We start from the raw sequence: 19,230 nt of genomic DNA, 5'->3' as shown, positions 1-19,230 counted from the left end.
AAGCTTTCTGGTCAGCTTCTTTTCTCCCAACAGATAATTGTAAACAACAGAAAAGGGGCAACCTACTGTGACCGAACTTTGATCCTTACTTAGCAACAGAAACAAAAGCTCAGAGAATTTGTTGTACCACCAAGGGCCGGGAATGGATTCACTTAAAAGTAGCCACAGCACAGCTGTTACCTAGGATTCAAGCCATGTATTTTCAAACCACCACTATGTGCATCGTAAATTTTGGTATCTCTCCCCCCTCCCGCCCCCGAAAAATCTACATAAGACTGAATTCATGCTCCAAGAACCCAGGTAACATGAGAGAGACCTGAACCCTGCACGGCGAATTGACTTTTAGTTTGATGCCTGAGTCCTAACTATTAAATGCAACCAAACTTCAATGAGCATTTCTTTCTGAGTACACTCAGTTCTTCTATAATGTGTTTTAACAACGTGTTTTGGATAGAATGCCGTTAGGGAATTGGGGAACGTTCTTCCGACAACGTTCGTCTATCTGGGTCGAATGTGATGTTGGAAGAAAGTGTCACTGGTCAAGGTGCAGGTACTATAGTGTGAGTTTTGCTTAATGTAGAATTCTTTGCTTCCCTTTCTCAGAAAACATTGCTCGTTTCCTGGTGAGAGATGTTCATTTTGTCTTGTCTGAATATTCTCTTGGATTATTCTGCCACTTTTTAGTCATTTCTGATGCCTCATGCATCACATCAGAGAATGTAACCATTCAACAATTCTAGCAATTCTGGGCAATGTCTGCTGACGAGTAAATAATTGTGGATAGTTGCACATGAGTTCAGTCCAGCCCTGATGCCCAGACAGCAAAGGTTTCATTTTCATGTCTCCCCCTCTAGACAGTAAACTCGTCGTGGACAGGGAACATGTCCACCCACTCTGTTATATTGTACTCTCCCAAGCACTTAGTACCGTGCTCTGCATGAAGTAGGCACTCAATAAATACCGTTGATTGATTTCTGCAGATTCAGCGGTTGAAGGTCGGGCCCACCCTAAAAATATGGTTTCCAAGTGAAGCATTGATGTTGGGCTAATCTTGTTAAAACACACCCTAATTGGCTGTGAACAACATTTGCCAGGACGATCTCAGGCCTGGAGTATTCATTCTACTTGTTCTTACTATTTTAGTTCCATTTCTCCTGCCTCCTTTGAGTAGCATCAGATAATTGGCTGCCATCTCATTGTAGCCAAAACCAAGAAGCTACATGCATCCAAGTTTCTTTGGCTTTCTGGGCCCTATCCATCCCTGTGTAATTTCTATAGGTATAGGAGCCTAACTCACCAAAACTCTCAACCCAAGTCCCTCCTTGCTGAATGCCTGTCTGTCTGTCTCCCCGTCTCCCCCACACCTTCCTGCTTCCTCACCCTTTCTCGCCGTACTGTATTATTCAGCCAGGCAGAGAGATCTTTCTTGCCTAAACTCATTCTTCATCCTTTCATTCATTCAATCGTATTTATTGAGCACTTACTGTGTGCAGATCACTGTACTAAGAGCTTGGAAAGTACAGTTCGGCAACCGATAGCGACAATCCCTACCCAATAATGGGCTCACAGTCTAGAAGGGGGGAACCCACCTATCAACTCTTTCCCTCTCACCAGGAGGGTGCTCAGTTGAGATGAAATAGGCAGGAAGAGACTTGTCCAACCCAATTAACTTGTATCTACTGCAGCATTTAGAACAGTGTTTTATGTATAGTAAGCACTTGACAAATGAAATGCTATTTAAAAAAAAAAAATGAGAAAGGAAAAAAATCTCTGTGCCCTAAATAATCTGTGTCTCTATGGGCATCCCTCTCCTAAAGGTAGCATTTTATCAAGCTTTATCATTTGTAATCTTGTTGTTTTCACTTTTGAAAATTAATCTGATCATTGGCTTTTATTGGACACACATTCTCTTCAGCCTCGTTTCGTAAAATCTATCCCCATCTTGAATTCTAAAGGTGAAAGACACAAACTGGGTAGTCCAAATCTGGTAATCCAGATTATTTTTTTTTGGAAAATCAATGCTGTAGAAGCTATCTGTATAATCTTTTCCTCCACTTGATACCTTGGTTAGGTCAGCTACTTGTATTTGATTGTGATTGGTGCGAGGAAAATGCCAGGGGAGTATAATAAGAGGGAAAGGTTACACCATGGCTTCAGAAGACATGTCAACAAGCTGTTCTGGTGTCTAGTCAGGAATGAAATAATTTCTGTTGTGGCCAAGTATTCGAATTACAGGCTGGTTGGAATTCTATAGTGGATGACTGTTCTGGTGGAGAATGGATATTTCCAACATTTGTGGAACTCAGAGTTGATTTCTAGACCAGCACAGGCAAGTCTCTGCTGTCTTAAAATGCACTCCTCATGATCATGATCAGTCAAATGGGAGAAGCAAAAGTTTGCTGCTGAGTGTGCTTCATCATTTGTGCTACAGCTTCCACCTGTGGAAAGAGCCCTGCTACTTATAAGACATATTGTTTCTGGAACCTGCACTTCTCAAATTCTTCACCTTTACAGATTCACCACCCCCCCTCCACCCGCTCCCCTCCAAACCTTTCAGCATGGAGAAAATCAACAGTCATCAGGAGAACGGTCCTATTTAGCACTGTGGCACCTCTCCCAGTGCAGAATGAGTACTGAATTCCACCAAGACCTATGACCTCTTACAGAACTTGTCATTTGCATCTGAAGGGAACTGTAGCACAATGCAATTATTTTTCTTTACAATTTAGATAAAATTTTAGCTAAAATTTAGACGAGATCAATCTTGAAAAAGCTTATAGTCCCTCTTTTCCCATCCAAAAGAAAGCATTGCACTTCCGGGATTATGAAAAGAAATCATCTATTCTGTAAAACTAAAGTGCATTGCTTTATAGTAGTATAAATAAATTCAGGCAAAGATTCAATTACAGCATTCTCCTCCTCTCTATACCTCTACAAGACTAGTTTTAAATAGGAGAAGAATCTGATAATGAGTATCTTCGTTTCAGCTAGCAATCTACTGCAGTTCCTTACTGTGTAATGTTTACTTCCTACATTTTAGAAATAAAGAATGCAAATAAATCAGGTCAAAGGAAAATAAATGGATTGCAATCACAGTCCCTTGATCAGAGAATTTTCCATTGGTGTGTTTCTCTTTATTCTGTCATTTTTCTTTTCTGTGCTAAACATCTCTCATCTTAAAGCACAAGTATGGTGACATAGTACCCATTGTTTCCTATTTTTCAGATTTTTTTCAGGTCTTTTTGTTGTGAGATGCATTTTATTGTACAGTCTCTCTACAACTTTTATCTCTAGTTATTTCCATTTATCTCTTAATTTCCAGAACTAAATATATTCTATTCATTCTATTCTATTCATTTGGGATGTAGGTACCCTGAAATGCTGCTTCAATAGAAAGCAGAATACTCTCATCTAATAATGTTTTGCATTTTATTTGAGTTGCACAATTTATGGAAAAAGTGCAAAATGTTGCTGACTTCTGACTCAAAACAAACTGATTCTAACTTATTCCACTGTCTTTTATTTCCTAATTACACCATGGGTGCTCTTCCTACTCAGAATCATCATTTCTCCGTCCACAGCCAATATTATCCAGTATTGTTGTAGAAAGTTCCCTCTGTGGCCATTATTTAATTGCATATTTCAGTGAAGATAATTGAACAATCCCTTTGATGTGAAGAGGTCCCTAGTCTCTGTCACATGGCAAGTAAGTTTCTCGGGAGTCCATGAATATTTTGGCATTTCAATACAACATTTTTTGTTGCCACATATGGATGGATTTGTGTTTAAATTTAAGTCCTTCTAAACAAGGACTTGGCAGAATCCAGTTTGCACATATTGTAGGTAAAATGTGTAGTTATTGAAAGGCATTTTAAGCATTCCCATAAAAGCTGTAACTTGGGAAATGCATCACTTCTCATAGAAACAACTGAAATGAAATAAAATATTACCTTTGTGGCTTGCATCTCCAAAGCCGATTATAGTGAAAATTTTGCATATCAACCAAGAAGGCAGTGTAGTGATATTGTTGCAAATATATTACTCTTTGAAATTATTTGAGCTATGTTTGCAGTGCTATGAATCACTAAAATGAAATACCAACACCTGCTACCCACACACATGAGAAAGCTTAAGCAAAGAGTTGGACTAGCCTTCTGCAAACTTGACTTCGATCATTTTCATTTTATGGATAGTGAATGAGTTGTGGAGGAGGGGATTGGGAAAAATCTGTAAAAGAGATTATTTAAAATAAGTCAAGGTCAAAATGGCAGAGTTATTGTTGATAGAGGTCTAGCTTTCTACTAGTGCCAGGGCTTCTAGGAATGCTATATAGAGCTGGATCGTTTACTGATATTTTGCACCTCACATGAGGACTTGAGTCGAGGTTCCATCTCCAGAGTCCCTTTGTAGTTTCATACCACACCATTTTGGTTGCCAGTTCTAGAAAGCAACAACTTTCTTCATTGCTGTAGCAAATGATGAACAGCCTTATGGTAAGGTAAGAATAACAGAATGGCAGAAGATAATTCTGATCCATATACTTTTTCCCAGTGCTTAATACAGTGATTTTTGCTCACAGTAAATGTTTATTCATTCATTCATTCATTCATTCATTCAATAGTATTTATTGAGCGCTTACTATGTGCAGAGCACTGTACTAAGCGCTTGGGATGAACAAGTCGGCAACAGATAGAGACAGTTCCTGCCGTTTGACGGGCTTACAGTCTAATCGGGGGAGACGGACAGACAAGAACAATGGCGATAAACAGAGTCAAGGGGAAGAACATCTCGTAAAAACAATGGCAACTAAATAGAATCAAGGCGATGTACAATTCATTAACAAAATAAATAGGGTAACGAAAATATATACAGTTGAGCGGACAAGTACAGTGCTGTGGGGATGGGAAGGGAGAGGTGGAGGAGCAGAGGGAAAAGGGGAAAATGAGGCTTTAGCTGCGGAGAGGTAAAGGGGGGATGGCAGAGGGAGTAGAGGGGGAAGAGGAGCTCAGTCTGGGAACGCCTCTTGGAGGAGGTGATTTTTAAGTAGGGTTTTGAAGAGGGAAAGAGAATCAGTTTGGCGGAGGTGAGGAGGGAGGGCGTTCCAGGACCGCGGGAGGACGTGACCCAGGGGTCGACGGCGGGATAGGCGAGACCGAGGGACGGTGAGGAGGTGGGCGGCAGAGGAGCGGAGCGTGCGGGATGGGCGGTAGAAAGAGAGAAGGGAGGAGAGGTAGGAAGGGGCAAGGTGATGGAGAGCCTTGAAGCCTAGAGTGAGGAGTTGTTTAAATGAATGCTGTACTGAGATCTAAGGCTTCTCCTTTCTTTATATCTGTATGTGTGAAATGTCATTGTTCAGTAGTGTTTGCTCTAAGTGGAGAGAAATGAGTAACTAGTGGAGATTTTTTGAGGAGCGGGGAGAGATGTGCAGAATGATCTTTTAGAAAAATAATCAGGGCACCAGGGTAAAGATGTGGAGACGAGAGGGGAGAGAGTAGAGATCACTCAATCAATGGTATTTATTGAGTGCTTACTGTGTGCAGAGCACTGTATGGAAAACTTGGGAGAGTGCAATACAACAAAGTTGGCAGATCCAGACCCTGCCCACAAGGAGCTTACAGTCTAGAGGAAGGAGGCTAAGGAGGCTGATATGGTAATCTAACCAGGATACAGTGAGCCCCTGGACCAGGGTGGGGGCCTTTTGAATCTATGGGAAGCAGTGGATCCCACCTCCTCCAACAAGCTTTCCCTGGTTAATTTCCCAGTATTCTGAGCCATAACATCACTTCAGCCAAATGCTAGCACATACAGACTTAAATGTAACTGTTTGAGGCAATCGCCCTGTTTGCAAAATCTTACCTCAGGTTTTCTTTCCTGGCACATCTCTGATCTCTGTTTTCATTTCCAATTTAAAATACGCTTGCCATTCATTACTCCTGTAAACTAGAATACCATGGTATGTTCTAAATTATATGTATTGAATTCCATAAATAAAATATCATTTAATAATGATATTGTTGTTGTTATAAGCAGCATGGCCTAGTGGTTAGAGTATGGGCCTGGGAGTGAGGAGGACTTGGGTTCTAATTCCGGCCCCACCACGTCTGCGGGATGATAAAGGCAAGTCACTTAACTTCTCTGGGCCTCAATTACCTCTTCTGTAAAATGGGGATTAAGAGTGTGAGTCTCATGTGGGACATGGACTGTGTCCAACCTCATCTACCCCAGTACTTAGTACAGTGCTTGGCACATAGTAAGTGCTTAACAAATACTATTAAAAATAATAATGGTGGTATTTGTTAAAAGCTATGTTGCAAGCATTAGACTAAGCGCTGGGATAGATACCAGATAATCAGGATGCACACAGTCCCTGTCCCACGTGGAGCTCTTTCTCCAGTGAGGGTAGGAATTTGCATTCCAAACTCTAGCACATGAGAGAAATACATGAGAATTCTATGGTGTTACATGGGAGATAGAGGTTGAATTATCTTATAGTAGAATGCTTTTCATACAGCATTGTGTTGTGATGTGTATAAAATCTTGCCACTAAAAAAAAATCAGTAGAAGTAAAAGGAGTTGAGAAATGCACATATATTCTTCTGTGACAGGGTAAAGGCGTGGTGTCAACCACCTTCCTTAGAACTTGGCATGACTCTGAAGTGCTTTGTGTGAATTAATGGCATTTGATTGTATTGGGTGGCAGGCAATGTATATAGAATGCTTAAGTGCTAGAAGGAGTATAGTATATATTTGGAAGAAATGATTTAATCACAAGTAGATTAACAGTAAAGAGTTTTCCTTTCCAAAAAGGAAGTGGTGCTGAGAGGCAAGAATGGGAAAACAGTATTTTCCATACTCACTGCTAGAAAATTGCAATCTCCAGGTTGATTCAGGGAGAGGAAGGGTTTGGGAGCAGTAGAAGGAGTGTAGGAAGGTGGGCTCAGAGATTCTCTCTCAAGGAAAAGGCTAGAATATTCCCAGGCCCTGTAAACTTAGGAAGCTAGTTCTTCAACCCTGACTTCTATTGCTGTTGGAAGACAGCTATCCAAATGGACATTGTACACGGCAGCTGATTGGTTGGGTGGAATTGGACATACTTTCTCAGAAAAGTGATCAAAACTGATTAGATCATTTTTTCCTAAAATATTCTCCAAATGTCTTTGTTGGCTTTCAGTTCGTCAAGGAGATGTATTATTAGGGTACCATTCTGGTAAAATTTCCTCTTTTCGATTGGGTGCATACAAATACCTGGAATGATTAAACAATAGTCACGCCAGATGGACTTTTCTGTAATTCAGTTGGAAACTTCCGAGCCATGGGAACTGAGGACTCGGTGTGTGCAGTTCTGGCAAATTACAGCCTCTTTGGGGCTTCAGTTTGAGCTTCTGAGTTAACTTTTTACTTGATAAAGAAGCTGAAACCTATTTCAGAGGAAAAAGATACTTCCATTTATAAACAGTAGTTTTAGAATGGATTTAGAAAATTTGAATTAAATTAATTCTTCTCCTTTAGAACCTAGGCAGGAGATTATGCAAGATGCTCTTGACTTTGACAGGATTATTGGGTGAGTTTTACATGAGAGTAAAAGTTTTTTAAACACTGTCTCAATGGAATTAGATTTTTTTAAACATCAAGAACATATACATATATATGAATTTAACATCTGTTTATAGAATACACGGTCCTTATATATTACTATACAAAGGATAGTAACCAGCTGTTGTGCCTCTCTACTCAGGAGAAAATGAAAAAAAAAGGGTTTAAACTGCCAGTGAAAGATTTAGGTTAGTAATAAGGAAAATGATAGTTTCCTTCTCCTGAGTACGGTTTAGGATAATTCCTGCATAGGAAGAGAAGGATGGACATCTCAAAGACACTCCAGCCCCACAATTCTTCTCTCCACCTCCTGAGTCCACTCAAGGGACCATCAGACCAGAGAAAGTATTTATTAAGTGCTTACTGTGTGCAGAGCACTGTACTGAGCACTTGGGAAAGTACAATATAACAGTAAAGAGCGACAATTCCTGCCAACAATGAGCTCAAACTATTGCTAAGAAAAAGTCTGAATGAAGGAGTCAGTGATGGAATCCTACCCTTGAGAATGATGAACTGAGTCAGTCTGAGATTTCATGTCCAACCTGTGTGAAGTCACTGATTATGGCGTGTGGCTTAGTGGAAGGAGCATGGGCTTGGGAGTCAGAGGTCGTGGGTTCTAATCCCGGATCTACCACTTATCAGCTGTGTGACTTTGGGCAAGTCACTTAACTTTGCTGTGCCTCAGTTACCTCATCTGGAAAATGGGGATGAAAAAAATGTTGGTATTTGTTAAGCGCTTACTATATGCAGAGTACTGTTCTAAGCGCTGGGGTAGATACAGGGTAATCAGGTTGTCCCACGTGAGGCTCACAGTCTTAATCCCCAGGATTCGAACCCATGACCTCTGACTCCCAAGCCTGGGCTCTTTCCACTGAGCCATGCTGCTTCCCTAAGACTATGAAGACTGTGAGCCTCACGTGGGACAACCTGATTACCTTGTATGTACCCCAGCGCTTAGAACAGTGCTTGGCACATAGTAAGTGCTTAACAAATACCATTATATAGATCTACAGTCTTATGCAGACTCTCTCTTCTCTGCCAGTCGCGTCACAGGTGGCACAATGAGCAAATAGGCCGGCAGGGCTGCTGTACATAGTGAATTGCACACAAGGGTTTTTTAGGTGCAGGACCCATTTAGGGCTAAATTGATCACAGCACAGTGTCGATGCTGTGCTGCAGTGTCGTGACATGGCAGGCGGTTGCCTTGGTAGCCACTGTGGTCTTCGCCGCCCACATTAGCCAGCTATTTTTCAGGAATTCTGCTGGGTCTGTCCTCCTCACCCAGCACCCTAAGTGGTTTTTGATCAGAATCTTTCACCGCTGATATCATCGCCTCCAAGACACAACTAGAACTAGAAGCCAGGTCTCCTGATTCCCAGAGCAGTGCACTTTCCACCAGACCAACAACGGAACCAAATTCCAAATCCAGCAATAAAGAACTGCAGTGGAATTTCTGCCTTAGAGCCCAGGCAGTAATTAAGATGATTCCATCCAAGCTATTTCAATCAGTGGTGTTTACTGAGCATTTACTGTGTGCAGAGCACTGTACTAAGCACTTGGGAGAGTACAACAGAGATGGTAGAAAAACATTGCCTGCCTACCAGGAGCTTACACTATGGAGAGAAAAATGGATGAAGATGGTAATAATGATAATTGTGCTATTTATTAAATTCTTACTATGTGCTAAGCACTGAGGTGGATACAAGATAATCAGGTCAGAGCTAGCCCTGTCCCTCAGGAGGTATGCAGTCTATTTGCTAAATGTTTCCCTAACCTTTTTGCCTGGAAGCTGCAAAATGTACTTTCTAATGGTTTTTACATCTTCCTGCCACCCTCAGCGTAGGTGGACAGGTTTGAAATCCAGTGTTTTTTCACTGTGACAAATTCTGAGTAAATGCAGATTCAAATTTATTTCAGTTAACAATGGAAATTTATTTCATGACTTAAAATCACAGATCAGTGAAAGTCATTGAAAACACTCCTGGCAACTTCCATTCATCGAAATTAGAGAGACAGATGAATTGATCTACAAATTCTGCCAGGGGTGAAAAAACACAGTTTTATATTATATCCAGCCCCTTTATAAGTCCAGGAACTGTAAGTGGAAAAAATACATCAATCAGTAATATTTATTGAGGGCTGACTGGGTCCAGAGCCCTATACTAAGCACGTGGGAAAGTCCAATCCAACAGACTTGGTAGACACAATTTCTGCCCTCGGAGAGCTACATTCGAGCAGGTGTAAATCGCTACAACATGGAATAATCTTTATGTCTACATGATGTTATTGGGACTCTACATTCCACTTTGGCCTTTTCGCTACACCTGCAAGCAATCGATCCATTGTATTTATTGAGCGCTTACTTTGTGCAGAGCACTGTACTAAGCTCTTGGGAGAGTACAATATACCTATTGATTGTTAATGTTCACATGCTGATTAGCTCCACAGCCCTTCTGTGGTATCCCAGTATTACTAGGAACCCCTTAAAGATCCTCCACTCTAGACTACATGGTTTTAAAATTATTCCAGCATTAAATATTTGGATCTCATTTCAACTGTTCACAGTGGATAAGTTTTAGATAAATTGCCCATATCCCATTCTCCAGCCCTTGAGCCAACTCTGGATCTGAAATAAATTCCGACAAGACTCTCCTGAGTGGAAAAGGATTTTTATATCTGGCCTAAATCAGGGACTCAAACCTTTCATTTTCCTCTATGTAGCATTATCATGTTATATGGCTTCCAGTGTAATCTAAGCCTTAATTAGTTTGAAAACATAGTTGGGATATTAAAAATGAAATTATTGTCCATACATTTAATTAAATGAGCCTATTTTTAGCCAAGAGCATAATATCTAGAAGTAGGAATTTAAAATGGGATTACCACATTCCTTAAGGCCATTTTCCTGGAAATTAGGCCTAAATGCAATTGGGATAAGATGTTAAGGTTCCTCACCCAAACAAATATGGGCTTCTAATTCAAAAACGATGATGATGATTCCTACCCAAATATTCCCCTTAGGAGTACAGTCATCAATTTCTTCACAGTGACCTTGCCAGCGTTTTCCATCAAGACAACCAAGGAATATTTTTCTTTTGGGATATTTTATGAAAATGTTTTCAGAACCAAGCTTTTTTTCCTGGCCTATCGACAGGGTAAAAATGAAGCCAGAGTCCACATTAATAGTCCAAATGTGACCCTAGATAGTGGGTACTACAAAATGAATCTGACCATTTGCAATAAGGAACACAATGAAACATCATTTTTCAGCCTTGGGAGAACAAAATCCAGAAGGTGATTTCTTTGTATGATACTGCTAGTCATAGGCTAGTTTCTACCATCTGTCAGCCAGGTGTCTTATTTCCTGAGTCTGATTTGCCCCTGTAGAAACTCCCAGTGGCATCCCCTCAGTCAGGAAGGGTAGCAGAATTAATTAGGCCTACTGAAGTCACAATCTGACGGACATGGATGTGATCTTGGAATGGTTAATTGAGGATTGAATTGCCCCTAAGTGTAAAACTAACTGGGCTGTTTTGCTGTCAGTGCAGAGGGAGGGGGAAAATTAACCATTTTTTTCTTGTAAAAGTGAAGAAGCTACATCACTGCAGCATAAATCTGATGTGGAAGGACAAGCTCATTTGGCGTCTGAAGAATAATTGTCTATCTTTGATAATATTTATTTGCCTAGAAGGAGGCTTAGCAGGGAAGTACCACTGTGAAGCTAACATATTAGAATAGTAACCTCTTGGTTACTATCATATTTGCTACCATAATGTTAGCTATAAAACAAAACAATTGCCTTTTCACCATAATTGTACATGACTCCCAAGAAAAAAGATCTGGGACCTTTGGTGTGGGTTATTTGTATAATTAATCTATAGGGGGAAAATGAGTGTGTAATCAACACCCTTATTTCAAGAAAATGCATTCCATTTACTTGATTTTGAAGTTATGCCAATTGTTTTAAAGTAATCTGCTCAATTAGGCAGGTAATGATATTAGGACCAGGCCAAACCACTCGCTTTGCATTTTTTTCTGTAACTGTAGTCATGAAAACAGTTTTCTTTCTCCTTTTTTCCTCTCTCCTCCTTATTTCTCCCTTTTCCACTTGCTCTTTCCCCCTTATCCTGTCTCCTTTCTTCCCCATTTCTCTTTTCCTTTTCTCCCCTCTCTCTCTGGTTGCCACCTTTCTCCCCCTTTCCCCTTCACTAGGCCTTTGTCCCACCTCGAACCTCCCCAAATCACCACAGTTTGGTGATCTGCACTCTATACTGGGTTTTGAAAGAATGCTATTGTTGATGATGTTATGATCTGGCCTATAGATGGCATTTCTTCAAGCGCATCATCACATCATAATATCAAACATCACTGTTCTGCCTTCATTCTTTCTTTGGGCTTACACTATCTTCTGGAGGTATATCAGGGCCTTAAAAGTTTTAAAAAGTTTGCTGATACTTCATGAATCATCTGTATGCCACTATGAATTACTTAGAAGTTTATACTTCTCAAGCCAGGTTTTCTTGCATATCCTTCCTTGTACTGTTTAAACAAATGCCAAATAGTTTCAACATTTAAAAATGTAACTGTGAAGCAGCTGTCTTCAGTTAAATGTAGAAATTGTCTCATCAAAGCAGCACTGTTAATCAAAAATGCATTTTGGTAAGTCTGCATTTTTGCCCGTCTATGAGTGTATGTGGTTTAGTAAACTCTTTCCTACTTAGACAGTGAGCCCCATAGGGGACAGTGACAATGTATAATCAGATTATCTTCTAACTATCCTAGCATATAGGACAGTGCTGAGCACATACAAATACCACTACTATTATTATCATTATCATGATTAACTACTTGGTATAGGTTAGGTTCGTTGATGGTTTACTGGACATCAGCTGGGTGTTTTGAAAGAATATTAATTCTGTAAGTAGCAGAAGGCACGTAGAGGAGACTTTCTGAAATCAGATTTTTAATCAATAAAACTTAAAGAACAGGTTCAGATTTTATTTGCCTTTGTAGAGAGGTAAACCCCATGAGGAGAGCCTACAAAAGAATACAGATGTAATAAATTTTATCTATTGATGATCAACATCCTGTTTAATCCTATTTAATAGTTTCATATTAGTTCTGGATTACAGACTAGTCACTAGAATAATCATAATTCTTGTCTCATCAACCCCTTGATCACAAGTCGTCTTAGACCATAAGCAAGTCGTTTCCTGGCTCAGACCAGTGGTCCATCCCGATTAGTGTTCTGTTTCCAACAGTTGGCAACGTGATCCTTAGAGGAACAGTGTAGTGGTTGCCCTCCTTGACAACTATCTGAATCTTTACAGTTGTATCATCTATAATCCTTAACTTTTCCTTTATGTACCCATCCATAATTTGTTTTAATGGCTGTCTCCCTCTCTAGACTATAAGCCGCTTATGGGCAGGGAACACGTCTACCATCGTATTCCCCCAAGTGCTTAATACAGGGCTCTGCACACAGTAAGTGTTCTGTCAATATCACTGATTGATCCTCTCTTCATCCCTAACTTTCTTTCCCTCATTATGGACCATTTACGATGAAAGACAGTTTGGGATTCACCTTGTAGAATCCTTCACGACTTTGTACACTTTAATCATATCCTATCTCAGCCTTCAACTGTTTAGTGAAAAGAGTGTGGATTTGGAGTTGGGAAATCTGGGGGTCTAGTCCCAGCTCTAGCTTTCTATGTGACCTTGGGGAATTTACCCTATGGACCTCAGTTTCCTCATCTGTAAAAAATGGGAAAGAGCTACTTTTCTCCCTCTTAGATTGTGTGTTTTGTTTGACCCAATTGTCTTGCACCTACCCTTGCATTTAGCACGGTGGTTGGTTGACAGCTAGTAAGCACTTAGTAAATGCCATTATTTACTTATACCATTATTTACCAATTATTAAGAATCCTCATCCTTTCTGTTCATCCTCATACAGAAATTGCTCCATACCTCTTATCATGTGTACCTTCTTCAGCGCTATTTTGTCTTTCCATAGTGAAGTTCATACTGTATTTGAGACACAGACCTACCTTGTTTTCTATACACCTTATTTCATAATCAGTTACTCTTCATCAACACTAATGGGAAGTCTCTCATTTATATTTTTCATATTGTTATTCTGTCAAATATTGTCATCTTGTCAGTCATTTCTTTTTATGACAATGAGGGATTTGGTACATTGGCTTGTTGTGGGCCGGGAATGTGTCTGCCAACTCTGTTGTGTTGTACTCTCCCAAGTGCTCAGTACAGTGCCCTGCACATAATGCTCAATAAATACCACTGATGATGATGATTGACAAGAAGCACTAGATTACTGAATTCTGAACCCATGACCTTTTAATCAGCAGGCTGAAAGAGTCATGGGATGAAGTGAGAGCCAGTAACTGCAATGTTGATGTCAGAGCATCACTTGCCAGGCCTAATTGTGTCTCTTTTCCTCACTCTTCCACTTGGGGTGCTCACCAATTTTCCCAACCAACCACTGTTCCCAGGTTCCCTTTAGTCCACTGCAACAGGATTATAATGTTCTCCCTCTGTGAGCCTTTCTGGATTCCTCCAAAAAGCACCCCCTTATCCCCACCTCCCTGATCAGATCATCCCAAAAGGCAACCCTAACATTTATGTAAATATCTCTTCATTCCACTTATTCATTTTTCACTTGCTTTTGTTGCTATTTATGTGTTTTCCTTTAGTTCCCTCTTTACTTACACTATCTGGGTTTGCTTATCTTCCTCATTCCATTATAAGCCCCTGGAGGTCAGGGACTGTGTCTTCTACTCCTGTGGTATGTTCCCAAACACCTGGCACAGTGTTTTGCATTCAGAAGGCACACAAATGCTGATGATGATGATGATGATTCACCCTGATTGGGCAGAAAAGACATTGTGAGGGGTAGTCTCAACACCAAACTGTTAATGACAAATTCCCACCAGGCAAAAATGTTGTTAAACCCTAATCTGGACTCTAAATCCATGAGGAGGTTTTCCAACAGATGGACAGTTTACAGGAATCCGCTCCCACTTAAAAGTATTCCACCCATGCCTGCCTAGTTGAAACAAAATGCTTGTTAAACTGGGGATAATAGCAAATTGAGAAGTTTAGCTAGAACCTTGCAGAGTAGGTTTTGAAGCCAACTTGGTCATTACAAATTAGAGAGCCACTATGGACAGTAAGATACTTAGGGGGAAACCACAAGCAATAAAAATGAAAACAAGGAATGAATGATAGTATTGGTTGTTTTACATTTATTCGCTCTCTCAAAGAAATGGGTTTTGTGCAGAACATTTGGAATTGAGCCTCATAATGGGAGTTCAGAGGAAAGCATTCAAGATGATCAAAGGGTTAAACATAGTACCTATGAGGAAAGAGAATGGAAATTTGGATTATTTAGTTCAAAGGAAAGAAGGCTGATTTAATACTGGCCCTTAATTTTTATGTATAGTTATTTGATAAAGGAGGTTTTCCAGTTGCACTCCATCTCCATTAAGGGCTGAGCAAAAGAAAATAGGTTTGCATTGAAGCAGAAGTGATTTAGATTAAATATAGGGATGGATTTAGGAGCGGTGTAAATTGGTAATAGGGAAGACTATGGAATCTCCAACTCCATAGGAGATGCTCAGTCTGGTTTTGTGGCAGGGCTGTCTGGAGACAGTGAGTATGACTAAATCAGCCTGTCAGGGTTTCTTCCTATATTAGCTGTTCATTTTATTTAATTTTTTCAATCCCCGTTTCAAAAACTGGTATCCCAAGTGGTCCATGTGGAAGCACAACCTCCAAGGATTGAGACTTAAGCTTTATTTCTTTCCTGCGTTTTGTGTCTTGAGGTCTGTTTTCTCTAATACCATAACTAGAGGAAGTAAATTTCTCAAATGGATTGACTCCAAATCACTAGGACTTGCTCTACTGTTGGAATTTAGATTGGACTTCATTATAGTGAAAGATCATCATCAATTCCTTAACCAAATTGTTATTTACAAGGCACTCATGCAAAGTTGCCAATTCACAGCTCTTGTCCCTACAGGCCTAGAATGCTATGTTTAAATGGGTTTAAAAGAAAATAGAAAAACAGCTGCAGAATCAATAACCGTGTTCTGCTTGGACAACTAGGAACAGAAGTGCTCTTCATATCTTATTTAAAGAAAGGCTCTAATGAAATCTTTCACTTGATTCTCTTTTTAAAAAAAGCAAACCTGAAGTCACTAGAGATAAAATATGTAATTTGACTAAAGACCGTGCACGTAAATGAGAGATGAGAGCATGAGATCAGTGCTGTCTGACGTTGGCAAGCTAGTTGCACAGATATGAATAGAGAATAAGTAGATAAATTATCATCTTAAAACTTAGTCCAGCAAATGATGTAATAAAACTGAACTGGTTTAAACCTAGTTTCTCCTCTTTTAAGGCCAGTGCGTTTGAACATAAGTAACTACTGGATCAGCATTGTTCCTATACAGGGACCCAAAAAATTAAAGAAATTTATGGCTGTGATAATATTATTCAGAATACATTTCCAGTGTCCTGTACCACCAGTTACTTTTCTGTTGCTGGAAGCCAAGATCTGTCAGGTGGGATAATGATCATATTTAAATTTATGTAGCTTGATCAAGTAGCATACAATATCCCAGGAAAAAATCTAGCTGAATTCCCTAGTCTGTTCTCATTTCCCTTCATTTTCATATTCTTTACTTCTACCCTAACTTCTCAAAGAGCGGACACTTGCCCTGTCCACCTTTATGGAGAGGTCAATGGTGATGACTCTGAGTTTCCTACAACGGATGGAGTGGAACCCACGCCCATGAGATGTTCGTTTTTCTTGGGGGCCTGTGAAACATAACCTCCAAAACAGAAAAACCTATTCATTTCCTGCTCCACCCTAATTGTGTTTTCTGTATTCTTTCAACAGGTGAATGGAAAAGACTTATCCAAGGCAACCCATGATCAGGCCGTGGAAGCATTCAAAACAGCAAAAGAGCCCATCGTGGTGCAGGTCTTAAGGAGAACACCACGCACAAAAATATTCACACCTTCTCCTGAGTCTCAGCTGGTAGACATGAGCACCCAAACTGATATCACCTTTGAGCATATCATGGCTCTGACTAAAATGGGATCTCCTACCCCACCAGTCATGGATTCCTATCTGTTGCCAGAAGAGTAAGTAATATGACTCTAGAACATTGAAAAGATGCTACTTGCGTTGTGTATTACTTCATCAAGTAAGGATGGCTTTATCCCTTTTCACTGTGTAGAAAAAAAGAGTTGTGCTTGTTATTCTCTTTCAAGTTTCCTATCTTTAACTTTGTTTATAGCTGCTGCAAACAACTGCTACGCTCTGTTCCAACTTATTAATTACTTTATTATAACCTGACAGCAGAGTTACTCAAATTATATTTTAAAGGACAAAGTTATTTACAAATGATGTCAATGATGCTCTAGATAAACCTTAATTACTCCACATGGTATTTTGAGGATTTTGGAATTATAAATACAAGAAATGGTAATTGTCCTTTTAAACAGGCACACACAAATATGTTGGAAAATGTTAGGCATTCCAATCCCTCTGAGTCCTTATCCTGGGCCTACTTCCAATTCAGGCCTAAACTTGGAAGCAAATGAAGATATAACCTACCACCCATCAATAGCAATAGTTAATCAGGGCATTGGACTAAACCTCTTTAGCCATGCCACACACCTTTCCCTACTTTTACTGGTCAAAAAGAGTGTTAAAGATGAGTAAGTCTAGGTGAGAATGAAAATGAATATAGAAGTGATGTTCCCTGACTCAAATATTAGGGTCTAGTACTTGTTCCACCATGACTTTAGGATTGGGTCTTTTGCTTAATCTTCCAGTGCCTCAAGGGTCTTTATTGAGCACTTAGTGTGTGCAGAACACTGAGCTAAGCCCTTGGGAAACTACAGTACTATAGAGGTGGTAGACCCACAAGCTTCTTGTAAGCCCACAAGGAGCTTAGAGTCTACAGGGGGAGGCAGATATTAAAATAGATTAGAGATTGGGGAAATAGTGGAGTGTAAGAATATGTGTAAAAGTATTTTAGGGCTGGGCTGAGTATCAAAATGCTTAAGGGCTACACAGCCAAGTGCATAGTCCACACAGAGGGAAGGGCAGATAAGGGAAATAAAGGACTTAGTCTGGGAAGATGTGATAGTACATCATTGGGGAGATGTGATAGTACCCACTCCTTCCTATTCTATAGAGGTAAGATGCAGTGTAATCCCAAGTAGTATTTATTTATTAACAAATCCCTGTCCACAAAAAAAGAAGGAATTTGAAGAGACTCTCATCTATTTGTTTCATTTTAAGAGGAGTGATAGCTGTCATTTGAAAAGTAGGTCCTTCAATTTGGTAACTGTTGTTGGCAGAATCACAGTGAATTGTTTTGGTAACCATGACAGGATTATAGTTTGACATATGCATTTGGGGCTGGCTCTCGGCTCTCAAGGGTCTGATTGAAACTATTGGATTCCCTCATTTTCACTTAAAAAGTTAACGTCACCTATGTACTAGGCTCCCCAGGGAATGATACAAAATGTCAAATCAGTCTCCGAGGGGAGAATTACCCAGGTACTCAGTGGCGTGGTCAGGCATTAGTGTACCAGGTATATCACTACTGGAATTTGATAGTAGTGGCCATCCGAATAGCATCCTTGCCCCATAAGTAGAAATATCAGATTTGGTGATGGGGCCAGGCATCTGAGAAGCACTGTTTGTTTCAGTAGTCATTTCACCACAGGTCCATTGTTCCTAAGCCAAGTGGCTGGGAGGCAAGATGAGACCCTATTGATTATTGCATTAACCTTTTGCCACGAGAGACCTAAGTCCCTAGCTGGCTCAGCTGATACATAAGCATGAATGAAGTAACCATGTACTGGACACATATTGGCATTGCAAATCTATAATTCCAAATGCTCGGGCAGGATTCAACTCATTCGGCAGAGATAGTCAACCCTTGAAGTAACAGAAAATAGCACTAACTGGCAGGAAAAGGGTATTCTGATTTTAGAGAATAAATCCTACAAGCCCAATGTAATGTGGCTTTAAAAGCCATTGGTCACACACACTGAGGTCTGCCAGATTGTGTCTTTTTCACTCTGAATTTTGGATAGCATAAGAAAACAGAATTAGGGAATATTCTTCCAATTTGCCTCTCTGTCTGGATACAGCGTGACGCTGCGTTGGAAGGATTCGTTTGTGTGCACACTTGTGTCATCAAACATGGGGTGAGTGCAACAGCCTGAGTTTTCCTTAATGGATTTTGCTTAGTGGAAAGAGTATTGACTTGGGAGTCAAAGGACCTGGCTTCTAATCCCGCCTCCACCACTTACTTGCTGTGTGATCTTGGGCAAATCACTTACCTTCTCTGTGCCTCAGTTACCTCAGCTCTAAAATGGGGATTCAATTCCTGTTCTTCCTCCTACCCACTCTGTGAGCTCCATGTGGGAACTTATACAGTGCTTGGCATAAAGTAAATATTTAACAAGTACCAGTCATTATTTATATGGATTGAACACAACCCCTGTGTTACAGGATACCTGGGTGTGCCTGGCATGATAGTATTGCCCCAAAAGTAAGACAAATTTTTAAGGGTATTTTTTGCACAAGAA

At 40.2% G+C, this 19,230-nt stretch overlaps 1 protein-coding gene across 1 annotated transcript in view; it reads left to right on the top strand.

The window, feature by feature from the left end:
- The window catches only part of PDZRN3 (PDZ domain containing ring finger 3), a 271,788-nt gene that overhangs the window by 226,740 nt on the left and 25,818 nt on the right, over window positions 1-19,230 (top strand). The window contains exon 4 of the mRNA XM_029051249.2: window positions 16,514-16,761. Within this exon, the coding sequence (XP_028907082.1) occupies window positions 16,514-16,761 (248 nt within the window). The remainder of the gene's footprint in view (window positions 1-16,513; window positions 16,762-19,230) is intronic.

The sequence above is a fragment of the Ornithorhynchus anatinus genome, chromosome X1 (assembly GCF_004115215.2).
Source record: "Ornithorhynchus anatinus isolate Pmale09 chromosome X1, mOrnAna1.pri.v4, whole genome shotgun sequence".
Classification (NCBI taxonomy): Eukaryota; Metazoa; Chordata; class Mammalia; order Monotremata; family Ornithorhynchidae; genus Ornithorhynchus; species Ornithorhynchus anatinus.
The sequence above is the reverse complement of the archived record's forward strand: the minus strand, read 5'-3'. Positions and strand labels throughout refer to the sequence as shown.